This window comes from Halichoeres trimaculatus, unplaced genomic scaffold (genome assembly GCF_033239565.1).
Source record: "Halichoeres trimaculatus isolate MK-OKI-2021-1 unplaced genomic scaffold, fHalTri1.1 fHalTri1_scaffold_16, whole genome shotgun sequence".
NCBI classification, from domain to species: domain Eukaryota; kingdom Metazoa; phylum Chordata; class Actinopteri; order Labriformes; family Labridae; genus Halichoeres; species Halichoeres trimaculatus.
The window spans coordinates 24,132,999-24,158,387 of NW_027437194.1; the positions used below are offsets into that span (position 1 = coordinate 24,132,999).

Consider the following 25,389-nt stretch of genomic DNA (forward strand, 5'->3'; position numbering starts at 1 on the left):
GGGGCAGGGCTCTCAGTTGACAAGCCTCCACTCCTCCAGGCCTACTTGAGCTGAAGTACGTGCTGGTATGGCGTCAGATTTTGGTTTGTGTACCTGACAGTCAGGCAGAAAGAGTAAAACCAGCATGCTTTCACCTTTTTGAACTGAAAGTGGTCTATGAAAACTCTGAAAGGAAATCAATGAGTGGAAAACTGACAAACAGCGGGTCTCAAGCTTTCACAGCATTTTTATTTCAACACATTACAGTATATACACTTTCAAAATAAAATGCAAGAAAGAAAGCAGAAGAAAGGAAGAAAGATCTTGGCGTAAGAAGACATCACCAGTGTAGAGCAGAATGACACTTTTCACCTTCTTAATCAAAGTGTTAAGTATGCTGTATGCTTTGACATTTCAAATCAAATGTACCTTATATAGAGAGAAAACATTGCACTGTTTACAGAACTATCAAAAGAAAAATAAATACCAATTAAGAAACCAGCAGTTCATTTCACAGATAGAGTGATATGAGACAAAGATTGTAAAGGCAGTAGTTTATTCTTGAAAAGAGGAGCAGAGAAAGATAAACAACAACCAAAGGAAACCAGAGTAATAAATATCTGAATGAACTTTCAGAGCACTGATAGACTCTCACTTAAGCGCTCATTGATTTCTGTTTTCTCTCCAAAGCGATGCAGAGCTGAGACAGTCAGCTGTAAGGAAAAACACTTCACATCACACGTCTGCTAAAAGAGTCGCACTACTGTAGGCTGGATTTTCAAGGACATGTAATACAGCTTCATAAAAGTAACACTCAACCTTACCTCACACACTCACTCACTCACTCACTCACACACACACACTATTAAGGACACTGATGGACACACTCAGCATCCTCGAGTGACAGATGGTCATTTTTAGTGTTGTCAGTCAGAGACAGCAGGTTTAAATGCTTCGGTGTGTACACGGTGAAGAAAGAATGAAGATGAAGAGTTCTGCTTGCATATCATGAACTAGTTTTGTCTGATATGGTTTAGAACAATAGAAAACATTCAGGTCAGACCCTCTAATGACACCATGGAGAGGCACAGACAGCTGGAAATGAGGACTTTTGGGGTGCAGAGAAAAGGAGGCAGAAGCAAGTCAATGCACCAGGCTGAGAAACAGTCCCTCAAATAACATGACACAGCTCTGATGAAAACTGTTTTACACACCTTTCTTTGTCCTTTTTAACTAATAAAACACCAGGTGTTCATGGTTAAGCATTAGCTGCATATTCTGTTGTTTTTGGATGGGGCTAGCCGTTTGTGATGCACAATTTTAAAGCTCCTGTGAGAGGCTTTGAGCGGGTTATCAAAACAAACTATGAGTGATGAGCAAGCTTCATTAGGAGCTACAAAGTGAAAAAAGACCATAAGCAAAAATAATAATTGTTTGGGATAGGTGTCAAATGAGACGATAAAAAGAACTAAAAATATATTTCTCTCCACAGGGGGCGCCAAAGTCAGCACACATTTTCATTTCACCATCAGAGCTCTGAATGTGTCTTTTTCTGAAGAGCTTGGTGTGTATAACTGCTTTTCTTTTTTTATTTTTTATTTAATAAAGAAAAACTGAAGAATTTAAAGCTCCTGTTAGTAACACGTGTTGTGTTGACTTTGGCGCCCCCTGAGGGCAAAATGTCACAGATCACATCTTGGGTGATTTTGTCCTCTACATTTGCAGGTTGATTTTACCAACACATAATTCTCATACTGTTTTTTTAAGCAGTGTAACAATTACCTACTATGGGTGATTTGTAACTGCCTGAATTCTCACCCATGCTACCAGGCCAACTAAAGTGTTACACATAAAGATGCCAATCTGTCTTCTTCTTCTATGGTGGCTGTCGTTGACATCTTACTGCTCTATACCGGCCTAGTGGATTAGTGTAATTATTTTCTCCTCATCATTGACCTGATTTGTAAAGTCTTCAGGCCTCTGTGGAAAAGCAGACAGACAATGAGCCATGGGTGCAAGTTCCTTGAAGAGTGGTTTCAGGAAGCAGAGGGTTCCTGGAACGGCTTTAAGAACATTTGCTGTAATAAGTTGGAAAGGAGCTCGTCTTTCACCTTGCTGAGAAATGTCTCGTGTGATGCTTTGTTTCCACTAATGCACATGTAGGATGGTGAATCTACCACCCAGATTTTTCATGTATGCAGATAAAGGGGGGAAGAGGGGGTGCTCTCCCGACTAGCCTTAGCATTCCACGTGGGCAGGTGGAAAGGCAGGGCTTAATACTTCCCAATATAACTTGTAGCACGCAAACAAGTAAATATTTTGATGAAAGGGGTCCTGACTGAAAATGTGGACTTTAGCAGTTACTGTCTGAGAGACCCTAGTTAGACCCTAGCTAGCTGGTGTGCTAGCTTAGCTAACAGAATGCTGACTAGCTAACAGGTTATTTCCTCTAATCCAGTTTCCTTTGCTGTTTGGTATAAGGTCAGATTGTTAATCAGTTTGATAGGAGAAACAAACAACTATTCAGCTATTGCCTCATAACTAGTAACAAACGCCTGGAAGGAGCTTTAAGTAAAATGTTCAGTACATGAAGGGAAACTCAGAGTTATTTGAGAGTAATAAACAAATGTACACATTATTAGGAAAAACACAACGTAACACCGTTGTGTAAAAAAGTTGATGTGAGTCACAGTAAACAGCTTCTGCCAATAATGAAATCCAAACGTCAAACTTCATCTCCCTTCCTGCCGTGGTTATTGAATCTTTAAGAGGTGGCAGGAAGCCACATTTGGTCCTGTCACTGTTGGTTATAGATGTGTGTAGTGAGATGTGGCGCCTTTCCTGACTGTAAATCAGTAAAAATCAGGGAATGATGATCCCCCTGAAAGGCCTGGGATGAATTTTAATAAAGTTAAACTATCATAGAGTACTTTCCACCGTCATGAGTGAATAAAAATGTCTGTTTCCCCGGGTTTCTTTATCCCTTCTCTACAAGACTTTGCCGTCACCACTGAGACCAGTTCTTTAAAAACAACTTGCTTGCTCAGTAGACCATCAGGTTTTGTCATTCTGCTTTAGCATGCTGATCCTTGTTAAGACTCTTTAAGATGGCTGTCAAGACTATTTTTCCAAGTTTTCTGTCCACTGGAGTAATTTCTCTTGGTTGTTGGTGGAGTTTTGATGTTTTCCTGGAGTGTGTAGTTGGAGGAAAAACTGCCCAAGCTCAGTTTTTTGGCTGTATGTCTCATTAATTCAGGCTAAGTGCCAACAAATATCCCTCCTGTCATCCAATTCAGGCTTTCTGCTGGCTCTGCTTCTTTGAAACTTTTGTACCTGCCTTAAAAGCACTCTCTCCACAGCTTGAATAGAGTGCTGTGTTCCATTTCTCCCAATCCAATGAGATCTGATCTATCTGTAAATACAATAAAAAAAGTTTGAGATGAAAGTTTTACCAGAAATGATTTACTGCAAAAAGCCTTGTGTGGAGGATTCAGGCCATTTTCTTTGCTTCAGCAGAAAGGTCAACTCCTGATTTCGAAGGAGTCAGCTCTGAAAGTGATGATACATCAGTGGGATATGTTGCGGGTAATCGCTCAGGAAACTGTCTTTCAACTCAAATGATTCGTTCCCTTTCTTAGAGCAGCTACAGCGATAATCTTTTTCCAAGAAACGAAATGTTTGGTGCCATTAGCCAACACAGCAGCTCTGCTGGAGGTAGCAGACCTTGAATAGAGTCCTTGAGAGATTGCTCGTCCAGGTGGCACCATGGGAGGCATTTATCTGCAGGTGTCGGCCTGAAAGGAGATACTGGGAATAGTTCTTACTGGAAAGGATGATCTGAAATGAAAGCAACATTTTTCTTCTATTTAAGTTACAAAGTCCTTTTTCTTAGAGTGGGAAAGTGAAGGGGTTACATCTCTGCTTTCACCCACTGCATGGAGAGTACAAACTTTTTCAACATCATGCAGCTTGTGTAGAATGTCTTTATAAGTTTCCCTCACTGTTATTCGTCTCAAAAGTTTGGATTTCTTTCCAACTCAGCATGGTGTTTGTTTTGTGTACTGTAAAAATAGCAGAAAGTCAGCAGGATCTGCTCTTAAAGCAAAAAGACTTATTGATAAGTAAGTCCAGGTCAGGTGAATATGTTTTTACACATCTGATTAAGTTAAAGAAGACTCATCTTTTCAGATTACTTTTTGCTTATTTTCATCAGCCAACATTGGCACTCTGATTGCAGCCATTGTAATCTCATTCTTGTTTTTGTGTATATATGGATTTAATCAATTGATTGTAAAATAAGGTTATGGAACAAATACACTCAGAGTATTGCTCATTTTTAGTCTTTATTCTGTCCCTCTGGTGTCCCTGTAGAATTTTTACATGATTTAAAACAGCTAAACAAAGTTACTGTTTTTCTCTCACTGGTATTCAAAGCCCTGTTTCCACCAAGCAGTTCAGTTCAGTTTGTCTCAGCACGGCAAGAATTTCACCGCGTTTCCGCTGACGGATCCCGAGACGGCCCCCCAAATGACCAAGACGAGTCGACGACCCTTCTGTTGGGTGCCAGGCTAAACCGATCAAACCGATGATCTCAGACGGTGGAGCTACAACACTGCAGTCTGTTGATTGGTCGAAAGAATCATCACTTACTGTGCGACTGCGGCTGTATTCCTCCCCATGGCACACAGTCCTCTCTGAAACAAAGCTTGATGGTTCTTTGTAACAAAGAGCCACATGCCAATCACAAAGAAGACAAATTGCTGGATGTTTTCCATCATTGCTCTTTGTTAACTGTGTTGCATTTTTTCTTCTTTGTTGGATTTATTAGCGGGGTACACTGTGTTGTGCTGCTATGGTGTCACACTATTTTTAAACGGGTGCGGCTATGGTTGGGTGGACCAGGCTTAACCGAGCCACCCCGTACCAAACTGGACTGCTCTATACCAGACTGCTCGGTGGAAACGGGGCTTTAGAAAACCTTTATTTCCACCTCTGTCTGAAACACTAGATTTCGGCTGCTGTTTCTTTAAGGTTCCCTGCTCCACCAACCCCCTCCCTCTGATTGGCCAGCCCTCTGGAGGTCAGGGTGGAGCTGCGGGCAGACCTTGGTGTTTGAGGCCCATCCTCCCAACGTGTCATTAACCAGTTAGAAGATCCTTATGCGATGACCTCATCATTTCAGATCTTGTGGCGGTTTGGTGCTATTTTTAGAATAGAGCTTTTTAATATGTATACGTAGAGGTTTGAAAATCTGCACACGTTTAGTTTGAACACCTAGCTTTGTGACTCTTTATCCTTGTTTAAAGTGTCAGAAAGCAGAATACACACTTTTTAAGAGGTTTTCTGTATATGTAAGGAGTTTAACCTATTTATATAGGATAGTGAGTAGCTAATCTTAGATGAGTTGTCTGACTGAGAAAAATAATCTAAAAGAGTCTCTACCTGAAGATTAGACTGAGGATTTTGGAGAATACTTGTAAAACAGCACTTTTACCTTTTTGTCTCAATTACTGATACAGTTTTTTTTGTTGTTGTTGGACAGGAATATAAGAATCCCACAGTCTCTGGCTTTCCAGGTGTGATTATTTGCAGGTTTTTTCTTTAACAACTATTTGAAGCTGTTAACTTGTGAAACTTTAATGAACAGTTTCAGTTTTTTACCAGTTTTAAAGAATTTAAAAGTGTCCAATTATTCAAAAACCATACTACTGTCAGATTAACAGATGATTGAAATCAACACAGGGAAACCCTCGGATGCTTCAGCCACTTAACTTACTCTGAAGCATTATTGAGTTCACTGCACTGTTATATTCCTTATGCTAAGCTAAGGTTTATATCTCTATAAATTGGTCTCACTGCATATGTCATCTGCCATGTGAGTCAGTGTCTTCTATGTGTTAATATATTCCAAGCTCTGGCCTTTTACACGATGACCTTTTCAGATGATAGCTGAGGATCAGGCCGGTGTTATTGAGGTTTTTCTTTCTGTGTGCTGGTCTTTGATCCGTAGAGATAAAATGACAGGAGCCTGATGATAGACGACCGCTTGGTGTTCTTCTCACTTTGATTGCTGGGCAGTCATGGCTCACTGAAAACTGGCTTTGAGCCGCCTGACTACCCAGTAGAAGTAATTTGGGCACACTGAATCTTTATTTTCTTCTGCAGCCCGCTTATATAACATGAAGAATTGTTTGACATTTCAGGAGATAAGCGCTCTAAAAATTAATCAAATGTTCTTCCAATTCTGTCGTCTTATCTTAGCGTGGCATTAACACAAGAAAAGGGAAGAAATTCAAGAAATGTACCCAAACATTAACTTAGATTCAACTGCTGAGTGTATTTCACTTACTGATCTTGTTAGCAGTTAAACAAAGCTATGCACAAAGAGAGGAAAGAATGGATTGTGGTGATTGATAATGCATCATTTCCTCTACATTGTGTTCCATCTCAAACTCTGATTTTCAAACTGCACTGATGAGATTCACAGTCCTGCAGCTCTGTGCAGTTTGCTCCAGTTTTCACCTGATTGTGACAGAGATGAGCTGTTAGCATCTCATGTTTGTGCTGCACAGAGCTGAGCTGTGAACTCTCATCCTGATGGAGATTAACTCTATCCACTGACATGATGAGCTGTGTGGAGAGAGGAAGTCCTTATTGTTTGATTCAGGAGGAGGTTGAAGCATCACAGTTTAAATCCAGCTCTCATTTCGTGCAGGGAGCAGGATCAGCTGGTTCAGATGGATAAATAAATAAATAAATAAACACTCTGTGGTGTCAATGTCACAGCTGGTTGATCCTCATGCAGCTCCAGACTGATACAAATCCTGATCATTATAATAACAGTAATGTCAGAGTCACATTGACAGACTTTATGATCTTTTGAGCTCATCCAGGGGTGAATGGTTGTTTTGATCTCTGAAAAGTTTGAGCCTAATATGTAGAAACACCTCGGTGCAGTCAGCTCCAGCTTCCAGCAGACAGTAAATATTTTACCTGAACTGTGCGGGCTGTTAGCACCAGGGTTAGTCAGTTAATGTGTTGTGGATCTTTCAACCACAGATCACCGATGCATAGAGACAATGTTTTCTCTGTTTGTGGAGCATTTAACCCATTAGGTGCTTTGTGGAATAGATGATGTCCTCTTGGATATGTTTTTACATGTTTAGCAGCCCCAAAAGCTGCAGAGTCCTTCTGTAAATCAGGCCTTCTGTAGATATAATAGTGATATCCTTGGTCAGATTGTTGACTGACACAGTCTCTTAATCCCTTACCCCTACCATTAGTAAATCTACAGTAGCCTTCAAGGACAAGAAGCTCCTATGATGCATGGTAAGTTTCAACCTACATTTGTCAAGTTTTTCCTTTCATCAGCCAAAAGTCTTCTCTTTCTGCAACAAAATTATTTCTATAATCAGGTGACAAATCTCTCATTTCAAGAGGCTTATGGAATGATATTTCAATTTCACCAAATCTGCTCTGCAGGATTCCTCTAACACAGTCTCTGCATATGGGAATAGTCTGGATCTCCTCTTGTAATTCTTGGCAACAAGTGTCAGAAATGTGGAAATATGCCTTTAAAGTAATGATGAAGGGATGTGAAGCAGCATTGTTCATTTAGAGGCTCTGAACTTGTTGAAAGAAGAAAGCGTAGATAATTATGACCTTCGGTGGGCTGCAGATCACAGTTACCGTCCTCACAAGAATCTTCTGGAAAGTGCAGAGATTAAAGCTTTATTCTCATCTAAAGGCATGTATTTCTAGAAATTAAGCTTTTTAATTGGCCAGTAATTTAATCGTATTCAGGGTAGCCACTGATGAAATGTCAGCCGCGCTGTAGAGAGGCTTCTAATTCACACTGCACCAGTCCCTTGGGTCTGATCCACAAATAGAAGCTCCCTCAGCCGTGTCTGGCTTTTGGTGCGGTTCAGGAGGCCACACCATCCAAACTTAAAGAGTGCTTCGCAAAGTTCTTTCCATCACTCTAAAAATTGGACTTTGTATGGGCCTCTGTTTCATCTCTGTGCTGAAAATGCTTTTTGAAGATTTACTATCGCTGATTTCTCCCGCGTTCAGCGTGTGGGCTGCCAGGCCTTTTCAAAACTGAATTGAATCCATTGAGAAGATGAAAAGAGAGAGCCAACACAGAGTTCAACACAAAGTCACTTTTATTATGTTTAGGGGGCAGGTGGAGCAACTGAACGGAGGGATCCTCCTGATCATGAGGGTGTCTTTGTTGAAGTGGATGCTGGCTGTCTCTCCGAGGAGATAAGACAGAGGAGTGGGAGCGAGAGTCAGCTAGCGTCTCCAGATAATGATGTCCGAGAACCCAACGGTCCGTATGATCCCAAAATAAAGAGGACAGGCAGCTCCAGCAAAGCCACACATCAAAAGTCAGAATTTAGATTTCAAAATCAAGACGAAGTCAGTCCCAGAGGGTCTTAAAGTACACACCACTTTACCAACAGTTAGCAGTGTATATATAATGTTTTCACTGCCTGACTGCTTCTAAAGTCACGTATCACACAGCGAGGCAGTACGTCTCCTTCAAAAGAACCAGAAGTTTATCACTAGACATAAAGGGATGTGGTGCACCCTGGACTGCATAGCCAGGTGCATTGCATTTTACATTGCAGTAACTTCTCTGCTGCAGCCTTTGCTTCGACAACTAGATGTGCTAATGGATTCTATATGAGGATGTCTTTTCAAAAGGATGGCCATCCGTTCAATCCATCAAAATAGATCTCTAAAAACCTTTGAATTGATCTCTTCCATGGTGTTCAGACCAAAAGTGAAGCAAAGTTTGCATTGTGTGACTCTGTCGACTTTGACTGCATGTCTGTCAGCACACTGCTCAGTGAATTACATCTCCAGGAACTCTGCCGGATAAACTTCCCTAAGCTTTCAGCTACTTTCACCTGAGTACCAGTTTTTTATGGACCCAAACTACCACAGAGTGCCTGTCCATTTGTATCAGGTGAGTGCCAGTTTCACTGTTCCTGAAATGTCACACCCTGCTGTAAACTGGCTCCATACTGAGGAGTGAACCCAAAAGACGCAGCAGTGTATGGAGCAAAAGGATGATGAAAAGACTAACACAAGATGCAGAACTGAAAATAAATAATGCTTTATCTAAAATAATAATAATAATAATGATAATAATAATTTCAAGGCAGAAAACTCAAATTTTTGAAGAAAAAAATGTGAAATTTTAAGAAGTTGCAAGTTGACAACTTTATGGACTTGCAAAATTACAGACCTTAATCTCTGAGAAATCAAAAATTTCAAATTTATAAAGCCAAATATTGACAAGAAAACTTAAATTTTGTAGGCTGTTGAGCTGCTCTTTGCCCATTTCACTGCATCATGGACCCACTTGACAACTTTATCAAATTGTACTTCCTATTTAAACCCAGCATTAAGTTCTGATTTTAGCCCTGAGTCATCATATTATCACAAGTGTCTAGACTTATGTTGGGGCTGTTCTGGAGGAAGTGATTGTGTTAATCCAACAAGAAATTCACCTCAGAGAGAAGATGCAGCGATATTATGGTCACATCTCAGGGTTATTCAGATAGGTAATGTGGTGAAACAAGACACACTGTCAGGTCATCAATTTAATTGACCCATAAGGTGTGATGACTCTAAGAGCACAACGCCTCAGACACCAGCGGTACAATAAAGGGCTAAATGCTCTAAGAAAAAAATAGAATAAAACAATATTAATACATACAAATGCAAGTTAATAAAGTCCTCAATTTGCAACTTTATAAAATCGAAAATTTAATTTTTTTTTTTTTTTGTTAGATTTCTTTAAGTGGCTCAGGCCCTTATACGGAGTCATAGGTCATAAACATCAAGATGACTTCTCTAAAAACGTGCTTTTTCAAAGGAGTTTGGCGCAACCCTAACAAGTACAATATCAGGTTGCACAGCCAAGCTTAGCTGGCTTTTGTAATTTAGACAAGTTTTGCACCCAAGTAATGAAATCTTTATTTGCAGCAGTGTGAGTCACAAACTGTCTCACAGTAAAGCAGGAGATGTGCAATAAAAAAAGAGTTAAGTGTGATGACAGTTTAACTAATTTTACCCAGCTTTCTTAATAATGTTCCAGCTGTGTGAGAGTCTTAATTCTGATTGGTCAAAACCCCTGAGTGTGCTTGTTAACTTTCGATGCCAGAGACATTCTGATGATCACACGTCAGAGTTCAGAGAGTTTAGCTTCTCTGCTAGTTGACACCACAGACAGTAATGTGGGCTAAAACTGTTAGCTTCTGTTAGCATCAGGTGGATAAGAATTTATCGCAGAGGAAAGCTAACTGCTGTCACTGAGACTATTTTCAAAAACAGCTCATAAATCATTTAAAATCAGTAAAATATTCTTTTAAGTAATGCTTTTGCCAATGTGTTTTTATATTAAGTTAGTAGCCAGGTAATAAAACACCTGTGAACCTTATATCACCTCTGACGTTCGCCATGTTTTGTCAGGTTTCTGTGCAGGATGTTGCAACAGAAAGCTTGATCAGAAATTCTGAGGAGCACAGCTGATACCAGTGTGCTGAAAAATCTCAACCTGATAGATTTTCACAACACAGCCTTGAGAAAATGTTGTACCAAAGTTAAAAAAATGTGCCTCAGAGACTTTGTGAGGAATCTGTCAATCTGCAGGATGTTGAGTGGCAGCTTTTCCATATATTTCTGGTCATACGTCAGCTGCGACCTGGCTTACCACAGGAAGTCAAAATAAACTGATTTTGCAGAGATTTAAAGTGGATACGAGGACTGAAAGGATGCCAAAATGAATAAAACATGATGCAGAAAATGCTTCGTCAGGTCTGATTTCTAGACAACAAGATCACTACTTTAAAGTTTTGTGTTTTTAAACAGAGTTTGGATTGATCACAAGTGACGTTTTAGCAGGTTGCAGGAAAATCTCATTCTGATTTGCGACGCAGCCAAATGTTCAACACAATTTGAAAAGACTCTGAGACTTTGTGAGCGACAGGATTTTGTTAATCCGCTTCAGGTGGGTGGTAGTTTCACTGTTCCTCACACATCTGCTGATTCTGAGGCCATTTCTCACACAAAAAGGATGCTAAAACGACCAAAACATGATGCGAGCTTGCAAAAGGAAAGAAACTCCTGCTTTGTCAGGTCTGCCTGAAGAATCCAGGATCAACTCTTAGAAAGCTTGTTTTGAATGGAGTTTGGATCAATCACAGCTGATGCTGGATGCAGGAGTATCTGTAAAGCTTTATAGAACAGCCTTGTGCAGGGGCTTAGTGATGGTTCACGTTGCCTGTCACACATTTCCATCTATTTGCAGCTTTGCAGCGCCTGCATTTGCTCCACTTTAGGTCTGATCACACCTTCACACTGTTCTTTTTACCATAAAGACATCATTAGATATTTTAAATGCTTATCGTAGCGAACAATCATTGTCACTGATCACGTTGTACGGACAAGAAGTTCAGTTAAAAAACTAATATCCAACATTCCTCACTTCCTGTTTCTCCTCCACCTCCAGCAGCAACAATAGAGACACAGTGCAGAAAGAAAGAGAAGCGTTAGAATGATCTGGAGGATGAATGACAACATAGTGACGTTACACTAAACATTTTGACAGCCCAGAAGACTGTTTGAGGGCAAGTGCCAGCACATCCGATCCGGGAAGGTCGCACCAGCAGCTAGATTGGCAGTCTGTCTGAAACACACGCTGAGAGTCCTCTTCACATAGACTTTTGTTAATCCTCGTGTCAGGAGATGACATTTCTCAATCAAAAACGGGAATCGGATACTTAAACCTCCTCCAGAATGTTCTCTTGGTGCTTCTCAATAACACACACACTTCCGGCATTTTCTCCCCCCTCTATCTCTCTCAGTTCCTCCTCGGTTCTGTCTGTCTCTATGAGCTGTTTGGTCTAGCAGAGGTGTCCCTTCTTCAGTAACAGTCCAAAAAGTCCTCCTCTTCTTCTCACACAGGTTAGCTAGCACACCTGCTCGTCAGTGTTCATGCAGTAAAGGTTCATCTTTATCTGATCTGCCGTAGACTTGACCTTACCCAAGTTTAGCGAACTCAGAGTCCCGCTCTTCTCTGCCGCAGCCCAGAGTCGCCGTCCGTGGGGACTGGACCCTGCTGATTTCTTCTAGAGCACTAGCCAGAGAGTCCAGGTCCCCTGAGTCCTGGTGCTGGACTTCCCACAGGCTCAGGATCACTGATGATGGGCTCTCTTGACAGGCGAAGTAGGAGAGGTTCCTACGAGCAGGAGGGGAGATGAGATATTGGATTAGTGTGCATCTAGGAAAACAGGAAATGTCGTAGAAATCTGTTTACTGGGAGAATAAACAAAAGTGACATCCATCTCTACGACAAGCTGTGACAGGGATGAGGCAGGAGACAAGGACAACAACAGAATCCACCTGAGCTGAAGCAAAGAGCAAAAAATAAATAAACTCAGACTCCATCAACCAGGTTGGTCCAAAGTCAGAGGTCTTAGGTCCATCTTCATACAGGTCCCAGCTTTAATCCTACAGTGTATTAAGTATGGCACTGAAATGAATCGTTTTCTAAATAATGTTTACATTTACATTTTCTGTCAAGGTCACAAAACAAATCAGAGTATATCTAGTAGGGTTTCACTAAACTACATCTGGACTGTGCAGAAACTCAACTTGTACAGCTGATCCCAGAATCAACCAAGACTGCTTTGTCCACAGGGGGCGCTGAATCAACACAGACCAAAGACTCCTCAGAGGAGCTTTAAACTAAGACCTGCAAACAGCCCCTAAACCCCCAAGTTATCTTTCTTTTTTTTTTTTGTCTTGATTAGTTATTTTGTTCTTGTTTTAGCTGGGGTTAGTTTTTGCCAGTTTTATCTTTTTGCCTTTTATTCACAGATTTATTCAATTTATGTAAAGAAAACCTCTGGGACGCTCTCTATAGAACAAGCTGTTAATAATGTAATAAAAAGAGAGGAACAGATCAGAGGCTCAGTAATAGAATCATTATAGGAAAGCCGATAGAGAGATTTTAAAGAGGTCCTAAAGGGACTGAGCGTTTGTTCGACTCTTCACACCCTTTGAGGGCGGCTGCTCGAAAGACCATGAAGAAAAGTGTAAATGAAATCAGCAGAGGCAGAGTTTCTGTTCTTTTTAGTCTCTATTGTGGATCAACCTTTGAAACAACACTTTAAACATTTCACATTTCTTATCTCTTTGTTAGGCTGGATGATCTCAAAGTTATCTCATTGCAACTTTAAGAGAAGTGTTGTATGGTTTTCATGATGCAGTGGCATCCAAAGACGTTTTCAGATCTGGGTCTGTTGTCCGATGGAATTAATTTGTTGCATTTCTTGATTTGTTTACCCTTCAGAAGTGTCCAAACATCTAAAGAGAATTGAGCTAAATGGAGCCAAATGGTTTGTTTTGCTTTAGCCCTGGGATTTATGCAAAAGCCTTCATTTCGATAATGCTGTTTTCAATCCTTTGTCACATGATGGATGTGCGATACTTCACAAATCCTTTTCTTTTTGATTTTGTAAAACTTGTCATTGAGTCTGAGAATGAGACAATTTCACCTCAGAGGGCAAACTTTTCTTAAATCCACAAAGAGTTTTCATCACTTTCTCTGTCACTTTTCTGTTTAGATTCAAGTTTTGAGTAAGAAGCTCAGAAACCAGTGGTGACAACACTGAGGCATCAATCATTTCAAGGTATTTTTTGGGGGTGGTAACTTAAATTAGACGGGGCTGAGAGTAAAGAGTAGACCAAGAGCACTTCAAAAACTGAAATATAATCAACTATTTATGTTTTTTTTTTTTATTACAATTGTCTTATTAGACCTAATTTGAACCACATTTGCCTGACAACTCCAGAAAATGTTTGGTTTTAAGATATTAAAAGATAAAAATAAAGCCTGAGTTGTTAATGAAGAGTGAAATAATCATCCAATGGGGTTAGAAACACACACTTCCACCTAAACACAGATTCCCCCTCTGTTGTTGTTCTGACTCCCGTCCAACAGAGTGCACTGTTTCATTACAATGGGATTTCCTTTGTCCCCTTCTCCCCTCCTCTGAATAAACTGCTCCCACACATTCAGAGAAATAATTACAAAAGTCAGCTTAAGCAGGAAGAGACATTCCCATTACATGCTTCTTGGTGTGTTCGACTTTGCTGCAGAAACTCTAAAATCCTTTCCCCGTCCTCGGTCACAGATGTTTGTTTCCAGACTCGCTTTAAGTGAATTTCCTTAATCGCATAGTTTCTGCCTCAGTTTCTTAGTCAACTTCCCCCTCTTATGTTCCTCCAACTGGCAGGAGGGAGAGGATACTCACACTTAGACTCCTCTTTCCCTCAAGAGCTCGACTGCACAGATCTAAGAGTCTTCACAGCCATCAGCATTTGATTATTGACTTCTCTTCTGAAGCACAAATAAAGATCAGCTCGAACCAAAACAAGGAGAAACCTCGCACTGCCTACGCAAACACTGACCTGGCTCAACCTCTGGAGAGTGGAGCCAGGGTTGAAGCCGGGAACACATGCAGAGATGCTGCTAATGAAGAGTGCTAACACGAACACATTTTCTTGCCAGAGGCTGGCCTGTCAGCGGTCTGAGACCTTCCTTCAGATTTCTGCAAAACACGGCATTTTTCTCTCCAGTTATTCCGACTGCGCTGCAGCTCTCCCTCCCTTTCCTCTCGCTCTGTGCATGTGTTTCTACATCTATAATGAAATCAGCAGTGTGGCGTGTTACTGAAGGCTGCTTGCTGATGGAAGATTAGGGCTGACACGGTGCCTAAATTCCAGATTAAAAATAGTATTCAAAGTGGGACAGCGTTTACATACTGGAGACCTGAGCGTGCAGATTTTTCTGCTTTCTAGAGAAAAGCAGAGCAAAATGTACACATTAGTTCATATTCATGAGCTCATGACTCACTGATGACTCAGCAGTACGTAAAAGACCACTGAGAGCAACGTTTGGGATAATGCCCGATGAAGTGTCCATTATCAGAGAGCGTTGGACTCCACAGGGGCCTACATGTCAGCCATTAGATCCTGATGATGGATGTATCAAAGCTATTTTACTGAGCATAGCATGGATACATCATAAAATAAGAAAGACAGGAGAAAAACTGGACCATCACATAACTTTTTCAGGTGAAACGTTCAATGCTAAAACACCAAACTCAGAAGACACATATATATATTTCAGTCCCCTTTTCTTAAAGTGCACATCATTAACATTGAGGTGTTGACCTTTTGCATGTGATGTCATGATGTCTACTCGCCTTTGCCTGGACAGCTAAAGGAGCATGTTACTATCAGGCTGTTGGCACCAAATGAATGCCTGCCATTGATGTTTTCAACCATGATAATCTTCTGTTGAGCTGAGGTGTTGAACTAAAAAAGTAAGAGCATTCTTCAGCCATACAATAGAGGAATTAGCAGAAGTTGTCATCACCGTACTGGCTCCAACCAAGCAGCAACCTCTGGTCTAAAATGCGAAGCTGGAGCAGAAGTGTGAGAGCTTCAGTAGAAGAATGATCCTTAATACATGTCAAGGACTGTGGACACTGTAGCTCAGTTTTGGCTGGACAGTTTACTGAACTGCTTCTTCATCTTTGACGATGAAGGGTTAAGCCAAACTTCCAAGTGTCTCACCAAGTGTGTCGAACAGATCACCAAGCGAGGTAAGCAGAAGACACAGAGCTAACAACGCTAAAGCCCTGTTTCCACCAAGCGGTTCAGTTCAGTTTGTCTCGGCATGGCATGCATTTTACAATGTTTCCACTGACTAATCCTGGGACGGATCCCCAAATAACTGAGACAAGCAATCCCACTTTTTGAGACCCTTCCGTAGGGGTGCCAGACTAAACAGATCCAATCTCGGAAGATGGAGTTACAACATTGCAGCCCGTTGATTGGTCGAAAGAATCGTAACTTACTATGCAACGGTGGCTGTATTTCTCCTGGTGGCTCACAGCCTTCTTTAAAACAAAGCTTGATTGTTCTTTGTAACAAAGAACCACATGAAAATCACAAAGAGGACGACTAGCTGGATGTCTCACATAGTTGATCTTTGTTTACTGTGTCACATTTTTCTTCTTTGTTGGATTTGTTAGCAGAGTACACTGACATGCTGCTATGGCGTCACACTGTTATGTTACTGATGAGGCTATCGGCATCTGGCTTACACACTGCCTACCACGAGAGGGCACAGCTGGCTGTGAAAACACAAACAGGACCAAGTGAGCCAACCCGTACCAAACCGTACTGAGCTAAACCGGACTGCTTGGTGGAAACGGGACTTAACAGCAGTGAAAAGACAACCCTTAAGGGTTAAATATGAAACAGATGTCCACCTAGGAGCTGGCAGTGGTTTAGTACTAATGCACACCGGGGGTTTAAATCATCAACTTGTTCCAACAGTACACCTGCTGCAAGTAAGAGACCAAGCTAACAATGCTAAATCAGCTAACAGCTAAGTTAACAAAAACACATGTTTGTCAGGATTTTTAACATCAACAACTTATTTTAACTCTTCCCCATCAAGGAAAAAAAGGATTGTTGACAAAATAAACACCATACCCAAGTCACTCCTGTTTGTTATATTTTAACGCTTAAGAAGATATGCTTTGACAAAATTTGGAGGTCAAATCTTAATTTTCAGCTGATCTTACTCTCCATCGCAACATATACAAGCAAGTACCCATCAACACTTTTCAGTTTTACCAGAGTGAATTCAGAGACTGATGAAGTCAAATTTCATCAGAATAGCTCTACTTCTGCTTCCTCTTTCTCTCCTTCAATCATCTAATGTGGTCATATTCTCATCACGCTGGGCGGTTTGTAGTAAGTGCATTAATTATGGAAACAAACTGTCAGGTGTCAGTCATCAGAAATGAGCGGACACCCTGCAGCCGACCAGAATCAGCTCCTCACTCAGATCACGGTTCAATCTGTAAATGAACCACAGAGCGTATTTATAGCTGGTGTTACTCATGGATGACTCAGCAATGAGTGAATGACAACGCTGTATTATGAAGAATGATGTGTCGGTTTTGAAGCGCTGTAACTCGTACCTGTCAATGTGCAGCTTCTGAGCCAAAAGCTGCCAGTCCTTCCCCTTGGCATTAGCGGTGTCAAAGGTGGCGCTGATCCGCTGACGGATGGACAGGGGGATTTTAAAGGCCCTTGACCCTGTCTGAGAGGTGATGGTGCAGTCTGACTGTGTGAAAAAGGGAACCACTCCCTTTTCATTCTGGGAGGAAAAGTAAGAAAAAGAGTGATTTTTACACTGCTGCTGAAAATCTTAATATGAAGGCAAGGACAAGGACCTATTAGGGCTATTTAGCAATCTATACATGAAAAAGCTTCCCGAGAGGCTCATTAAGCAAGCTCTTGAATCAAATCAGGAGTTATTCAGCGTGATAAAAAGAAGCTATTACCAAGCCGCATGAGTGCCCACGCAACCAGCACACATCAGATCTGCTTTTTCTCACCTCCACCACAGACGTGTAGACCTGGAGTATCTGCTCCTCGCCTTTCACCTGCCGGACGCTGATCTTGCAGGAGAGTTGCGACGAGGAGTGGCTGTAGCGCTCCAGAGAGAAGGCACACTGCAGGGGACGCTGGTTACTGGCCCACACCTGAGAAAAGGAGAACTCCTGCAGAGAGGAGCAAGACGGAGGAGGAGGAGAAGGAGAGGGTGGACAGGAGAAGGATTAGACAGAGGAGACATTAAGCCCCAGCTAAAGACGTCTGGATGTTGAATTCTGCTTTGCCGCCCACTTTGCTGTTTTCATGATTAATTAAGACTGAAGAGGAGCCTCTTTAGCCAATCAATGCTATTACCTCATCAAGCAGTTTACCCATTAGAAACAAACATTTAGAGCCCCGTCGACATGTTCTCTGATCATTAGGACAAAAATAAATAAAACACGTTTTTAATTCACTGACTGAGAAATAATTAAGAATTCTTATCTTACTTTAGTCTGACATGTGCTCACGTTAGGTCCAAAACATTAGATTTCAACCAACATTACAAGCAGAAATACATTATTCAACCCAGAGAAGTTATCCCCTGAGGATATTTCTTGAGCTGAAGCACTTCATTCAGTCTTCCTGTGTCATATTTACCTCTTTATTGGCTTGTCATAATCAAAATACGTCTTAACTAGCCTCATAAATTCTAATCTGTTAGATCAGGAACATTAATGTGATTAAAGAAGAGGACAGAGATGCCTCAATTTGCTCTTCAAAAGGAAGTGAAAAAAAACTACCAAAAAAGGAGCAGAGATTTGGTGTAAGATGGCATCCATGAGACCAATTTTGTGTCCCGTTGCTAACCGCTGTGTGAGCCAGACACAGACTTGATAGGAGCGGGTCAGAAACAGTGTTTCACAGGTGAATCATGCCTCTTTAGATCCATCAAGAGGAAGGACAGCTGCCTGTGAAAGCCTCTTTAAGATGAAAGTGGTGTCTTTCTGGGAGCCTTCAGTCATCTCTCCTCAGTAGGAACCTCACCTCACGCTAAGCTCCGCCCACTTCCTAAAAATAAAACCCCTTGTTGTGGTAGTTCTGGAGGCGCTATGGTGGGCTAATTCTGCTAATAGGATGTCTCTGCTGGGCTAAACATCATAGGGCAGAGCTGAACATGCAGCATGCAGACCCCTAGGAAGTTCTCTGTGAGTGTGTATGTGTGTGTGTATGCCTGGTGGTCATAATTAATATTGTAGAGGGTGTGTGTGTGTGTGTAGCGGAGATAGCTAGCCTCAGTGATCTCCTGCTGTGCCCTTGCTGCTGTCCTCTGCGGCAGCTTTGATGTGACCATGTTAGTGAAAGGGAAACTGGGAGAGGGGAGAGAGCACTAATAGAGAAACTACAGACTCTGTGTGTGTGTGTGTGTGTGTGTGTGTGTGTGTGTGTGTGTAACGCAGAGGAAGCCATGCTGATGTTGTCTTTCAGCTGATGGATTTCTATTCTAGAGTTCTGAGCGTGGCTTTAAGGCTGTGGTTATATCGAAGAGGGAGGATCCACAGTCATACAGTTCATAGTGGTAAACAGTCAATAACAAAACAAACATGAAGAAATATTAAAAACACCTCAAAATGTGGATCCAAACCAAAAACCAGGAGGACAATGTTTTTAAAGAGTTGGTAACGGAGATGAGGAACTTTGCTTATTTTCTCATAGACCTTTACCAAATCCAACATATCAGCCTCCTGCTGGCCAGGAAAAAGAACACATGTTTGAAACTATGCTCAGTCTCCATCTTAAAGGGATACTTCTCTTTTTTCAAGAGGTCTTCTTTTAGTTAGAGGCACACTGAAAGAACAGCACACATGCGAGGACACAGTTTTGTAAATAGGACAAGTCTACCTCCGGGTCTGACCTCAAACTGAGAACTCATCTACCAACTCATACTAAACATAAGCAGATGGTTTTTGTTTTACTATGTACACAAAACACCTCATAGATAGTATTGATATGAACACAAAACTAATAGAGGCAAAAAATACATAGAATAAACAAATAATTTAATAAATAAAAGCCACCGAATTAACCGTCAAATCAAAGCTCAACTTTAACAATTTCATATTTCTTTTACTAAAAGACATCTTAAGATGTCTTTGTTGCAGTACTGTTTATATCATTAAGATGGTTGGTCAATTAATCACTACGTCTTAAAAAGATCCCCAAAAAAGATTTGCACTTTACTTTAGAGATGATGAGATTGATTGATAGAGATTTTCCAACCTTTACATATTCATATGTTGAAGAAATCTCTGAATCTGTCTGTAAACTGATCAAAACGCTCCATTCTTAGGCCATAATTTCTAAAATAACTAACAACAAATTTTTTTTGTTGATTCAGCTGAAAACGTTAACTTGAGTAATGAATCAAGCAAAAAAGTGGGCTTTATTTACCATTTGTTTATATTCTAGTGCCAGTGTATGTCGCCCCCTGCAGGCCGTTAAAAAGAATGCAGGTTCAAGCTACACACGTGAAGTCAAGCTATATCTGCTCCCAAAAACAGTTGATTAAAGCAACAGAGAAGTTTGGTCATTGTCTCATCTGTTTCCAATATTCAGATTACTTTTTACAACGGCTGCCCCCTACTGGCTGTTTGAGGTACTTCTGCTCAGAGGCCATCTTTAATTCTCTGACAACAGTCAAAGTGTTTGACAGAATCAGGCCGAGTGTTAGTTGCTGGTGAAGATTCACAGTCTTAACGCTATCAAGCTAACATGAAAGCTTCAAAATAAGCACACTGATGTTACCGTCACATCAACCTGTGTGCCCTGAGAAAGACAGAGAAAGAGTGAGAGTAACATCTTAAAGAGGAAGCTGGGGGAGCAGATCTGGAGCTGAGCTAAAATTAGAGCAAAGGTGCGCATATGGTAAACTGCTTTACATTTCTTTACACTCAGCAGCAACACACACACACACACACACACACACACACACACACACACACACACACACACACACACACACACACACACACACACACACACACACACACACACACACACACACACAACACACAGAGTAACACACGGCGTACCTGGCAGGTGGTGAAAGGCTTGATGCTCCAGAGTAACTGTGGGACGTCCTGGATGGACACCTGGAGGCTGAAAGTGTTTCCTCGGAAAAGCATCATTTTGGGCTCCTCCAGCAGCCGCCCGCCCCTGCTGCGCTCACCCACTGCAACCTCCTGATAAGATGAAGAGAGGAGGGGTTGTTTTTTTCAAGAGGAGGAAGAGAGGGGGAGATAAGAGGTAGATATTTTTTATATATCTGATAAACTGCAAGTGTACCAAGCCAGGACTCACAGGTACGGCTCACAGCTTTTAGGATACAATAAAAAGGCTCAGCTGATTCATAATTAAACAGGGGAGAACAATAAACCCATGTCACTGTTCAGAAAACACACACTAACAAATCTGAGAATTGTTGTTTTTGGTTTTATGTCCCTGCTGATCTCTGTATATCTTCACTGTGACTGTTTTGTAAAGATGCTTTCCAACTGCAGTGACAAGGGCCTTTTTGAGGAACTCAGTACTTTTCAGCTGCAGGAAACAGGGTCTAAATTTGTCTCTGGGTTAATTGATTTCCCCCTTTAAACAAACCTGACACATCTAATCTACCTTGGTCTTCGACCTGGGGAGGAAACACAGACAACTATGGGCAGCAGGAACCATGTAGTTCCTGGGCATGTTTTACCACAAGGCACAAAAAGTTCCTGGGCCTTCTGGTTGAAAAACACCTAAAGTTGAAGCATTACCACGCTCAGCTTTACCATAACTTGGTTGGGTTTCAGCATTTTCTATGTCATATGTTGAGTATTTTCAGAATATGGGGATTCTTCTATGAAAGGTCTTTGAATTTGGGTTCTGCATGTTTTGGTCCAGGTTTATAAATAAAACATGGAGTTACAGAGTTACAGCCCTGAACTGTATGCAGTAAATGAAGATTGTTTTTCTGATGAGTTTTAAAACTGAAAATCTGGCTCAACATTCAGTTTCAGAAAAACTGAAAATATTAGAGCCTCTATGTGGAGAAAAAGGAAAGTGCCCTAGGCCCTAAAAAATTTGAACGAATGTCCAACATAACACCAAAAAATGCACAAACAGAGAAAAAACGACACATCAATGAAAAACGACCCTCCTGGAGCGGTTAGTCAGTGTTTTTATTGGGTTTCAAGCCATTGTGTGTGCAGCTTGTCCCCCTGGGGATCTTCATCTTTTATCTGCCTCTGCTCTTTGCCCATTTTGAGAAACACTGTGACCACGAGGAACAAAATCAACCCCACACACACACTCACATACTGAAAACAGTGTGGTGCATTGTGTTTTTTTTTTAAAGCTTCAGTCATCTAGCATGATTGAAACCCGAAAGTTGAAAAGCTCGGCTGCGGCCTCCCAGGAGCCACCGCTGCTCACAACTCGTGACCAGACACAAAACAGATCAAACTGAAAGACTGCAGGAGCGACAAACTGACTCTGCTGGAGCCGAAAAATTGGATAAAGAGAGCAGCCAGAATTGTGCAGCAGACATATTGCCCGCGCTCGTGAACAGAGGGAAAAATCAAAACAAAATTCTTCTGTCAATATTTTACTTTTGGCTCCCTGCTTCGTCATATTGTAATATTTCCAGATCTATGGACAACAATAACAGCTGTGAGCATGTGATGGAGCGTGTTTGTGTTTACATTTTGTGTCTCTGGATGGTGCAGAGCGGGGGTTAAAGTGTGAGTCTTGTATGCATGGTGCTTATCCTGTCAGTCCCTGAGCACACAGTGGGGAGAAATGCAAAACATACAGGCTGTCTTCAACCTGATCAATTCCTGCTGCACCTCACAGGGGAAATTAGCTGTTGTATGAAGCACAAACAAAAGCCAACAAAACGAGAGCAAGAGCACAAATAACCCTGTCTGACTGATGGTGAGGTGGAGGAGATTGGCTCGCAGTGGCTACATCCAATTTCTGTTTGTGAGAGAGGTTAGTGACTGCTCAGGTAGGGCACCAAATACTGCAGAGCGTGTTCACTTACAGTATGGACGGGTGACTGCTCACAGAGCATGGCTGTGATGAACCCATGGCTGCATGTGAGGATGTGTCTCAGACCAGTGTGTTCAAAGCTTGTCATGTGGAATGCAATGTGGAAACACGTTTAATTAACAGACAGCAAATTAAATTACGCAAAGAAAGGGCAGGGAAGCAACCTTGGAGCATCTGTTGTCTTTGTAATTAAAAGTCCCTCTTTGTCTGCTAGTCATCAAGCATCTCCCAGTGGCAATGTTAGTGAGCAGGCTGATCTTCAGCGGAGCAAAAAGAATCTTCAGACTGAGATTCTTTCAGGCTAAAATACTCCAGACACATCCAGCAAACCCCTCTAATTAAACTTTCTTATATCACATATTTAGATCAGAATATTCAGTTTCTGTTGGAGGCGGAGTGGGTCAGACAATCTGTCCACTCGTTTCCCTCTTGACTGAAGAAGCCCTCCAGGCTTAAAGGGGAGATTGCCATGAAATTTTTCAATTACGACTGTTGTTCCACCAGAAACACTGTGACACTGACAGTTGTACTTTTGAGACAAAAATCAGCCCATGTGTTGGGCACAGACATCCATAACCAGCTCAACAGTTTGGGGTCTCCTTTGTCCTATTTTTCACTTCATGTTGCTCCAAATGTTTTCAAAGCGGGACAAGTCAGGACTCACCAGTCAGTTTATCACCAGGGCCTGCATGCATGTCCGGTCATTAAACAAATGGGACCAGTAGTCTTTATGTACCATTGTGGAACAACACATTTGGCTGTAGCATTAGCTTCATACCATGACTGCAAATAACAGTCCAACGAGAGGCAGGTTCATCACGTCATATGTGGGGGGAACCTTATGGACAAATCTGAGTCACACATGCCTGCTACACATAAACAGAAATAAACATGGTGAATGGTAACAGTATGACTGAGAAAAGGTCAAGAAAAAAACAATTTTTCAAAAATGAAACAAGTGATAAGAAAGCTGCTTTGAGGAACAAACACCTCAGCCATGACCCGGTAACTTGACGAATAACTGTACAAGCAGCTGTTTCACCACACACATCTTGGAAGGACCCAGGCACATAAAAGTCAAGAGCCAAGCAAACTCCCAAAACTGACGGCAGTGAGCATTGCCAGTTTGAGACTTCGATTGCCTCCCTTATCTCATCTGTTCACTGAAAAATGTTGTGTCCACTAAATCTAAATTTGCTGCATGGCTCCAAATCACTGTACTTCTCCAAAGGATTCATTTGATCCCCAAATTTCCTTTTTCTTTACATGTTTTGTCTTCAGTGGTAAAGCATAAGCAGGATGTCCACCATCTTTAAAATAATTGAACAGTGAGGTAATCCTGCCGTTTGCATGTATATGTAATGGTGGGGTCTACCACCATCAAATTTAATGCTCTGTTGGGCATTAACCTGTGCTCATGCACTGCTAAATGTTTTTTTTTTCCACCATTTGTACAAACAGTCTGTTTCCATTGCTAAAGGATGTACGTAAATACAGACCTTGGACTCTTCTACTACAGAGCCATGCTGTTGTAACCCTGCAGAATTTGGTTTGTCCTGGTCTCTCTGAAATCTGTAAGCTCTGTTGCTCCTAAACCTGTAGATATTGTTAAGCATTAATGGAGCTCTCACAGATATGTGATACCCCCATATAATGGGCTCTTCTGATCCACAAACCATCAGGGATACTGACTTTGACCTGTGAGCTGAAAACAAGCTGGGTGCTCCCTCTCCTCCGTCCATGATTCCAAAAAGAATGCCACACCACAGGACAGTTTTCCACGTCTCTTCAGTCTTTCACGGGCTCAGGTCATGTCTATATCTGGTTTCCTCTTTGCAAAGAACAGTTTGAACCTGACTTTATGGATGCATTGATGGACTTTGTTCACAGACATGCAGTGAAAAACACTACAGAGTCACATCTGTTTTTATGTAGCTGGAGGAAAACAAATATACCTGGTCTACAATAAAAGTTTGGATCTGTTAAAGCATATTTTCTGCCAAAATATTTTAGATTGTGTTCTCCTGTCTGAAGTTAAACGATAAAAACCATACATGTCATTTTTCACCACACAAGAGTGCAAAAATCCATCCCTCAGTGTTTCAGTGCAGTGTCTGTCCTCCACTCTTACCTGAAATGCGTGAGGCGTGTCATCCACACAGTAGACCCTGAGCGTGAAGCCCAGAGAGTTGCTGTTATCTGGACTCCCGAACACAGCCAGCCTCAGACGCTTGGCTGCCTCCTGGTTCAGCGGCTCCCCCACCAGGGCGTAGCGTCCTGGCTGCTCCAGCAGCACGTGGCACCTCTGGGCCTCCATCAAACAGTAGCAGGACGTGCTCTCCTCATCCACTGACATCACTTCCTGTGGAGGGAGGAAACATAAGCAGAGAATGGCGTTAAAGCTCTGAGACATAAAGTGTTTATTTCTGGGTTAACCAGGAGAAACAGCTCTGGAAGTTTTTCCTGACAGTGGCTTTCGATTTTTTTGTTTGAGGATTTGGCTCTCAGCGATACAGAGAGGAGCTGATTTATGAATGTTAAAAATGCTGTCAGAGTTTATCTGCTGAGGGAGAAAGATTTTAACCACAAACTAAAAGCTACAAACTGTGCAGGCTGTGTTATGGGAGTCTGCGGTTCAATAAAGAAACACTCTTTCAAGCCAAGTGCCCCTCCAGTGGCTCAAAATGTTTCCAGTTGTAAAAGAGGACGAGTGAAGAGGGCCAGAGATAAGTGTTGGATGCCCTCAAAAAACCACCTCATCATTGAGAAATACTCTGTGGTTTGTGTCTTTATGTATATGTTGGTTAATGTCACCTGCAGGAAAAGCAAAGATTCAAAAAGAAA

General features: G+C 41.6%; 1 protein-coding gene across 1 annotated transcript in view; it reads right to left on the reverse strand.

The window, feature by feature from the left end:
* Nucleotides 1-223: 223 nt before the first annotated feature.
* The window catches only part of LOC141805927 (netrin receptor UNC5D-like), a 334,456-nt gene continuing 309,290 nt past the window's right edge, over nucleotides 224-25,389 (reverse strand). Inside the window, exons 14-18 of the mRNA XM_074691174.1 lie at nucleotides 24,677-24,907; nucleotides 20,550-20,699; nucleotides 17,481-17,645; nucleotides 17,061-17,239; nucleotides 224-12,232 (exon numbers count right to left, since the gene is read on the reverse strand). Coding sequence (XP_074547275.1) covers nucleotides 12,034-12,232; nucleotides 17,061-17,239; nucleotides 17,481-17,645; nucleotides 20,550-20,699; nucleotides 24,677-24,907 — 924 coding nt within the window. The 3' untranslated portion in view covers nucleotides 224-12,033. The remainder of the gene's footprint in view (nucleotides 12,233-17,060; nucleotides 17,240-17,480; nucleotides 17,646-20,549; nucleotides 20,700-24,676; nucleotides 24,908-25,389) is intronic.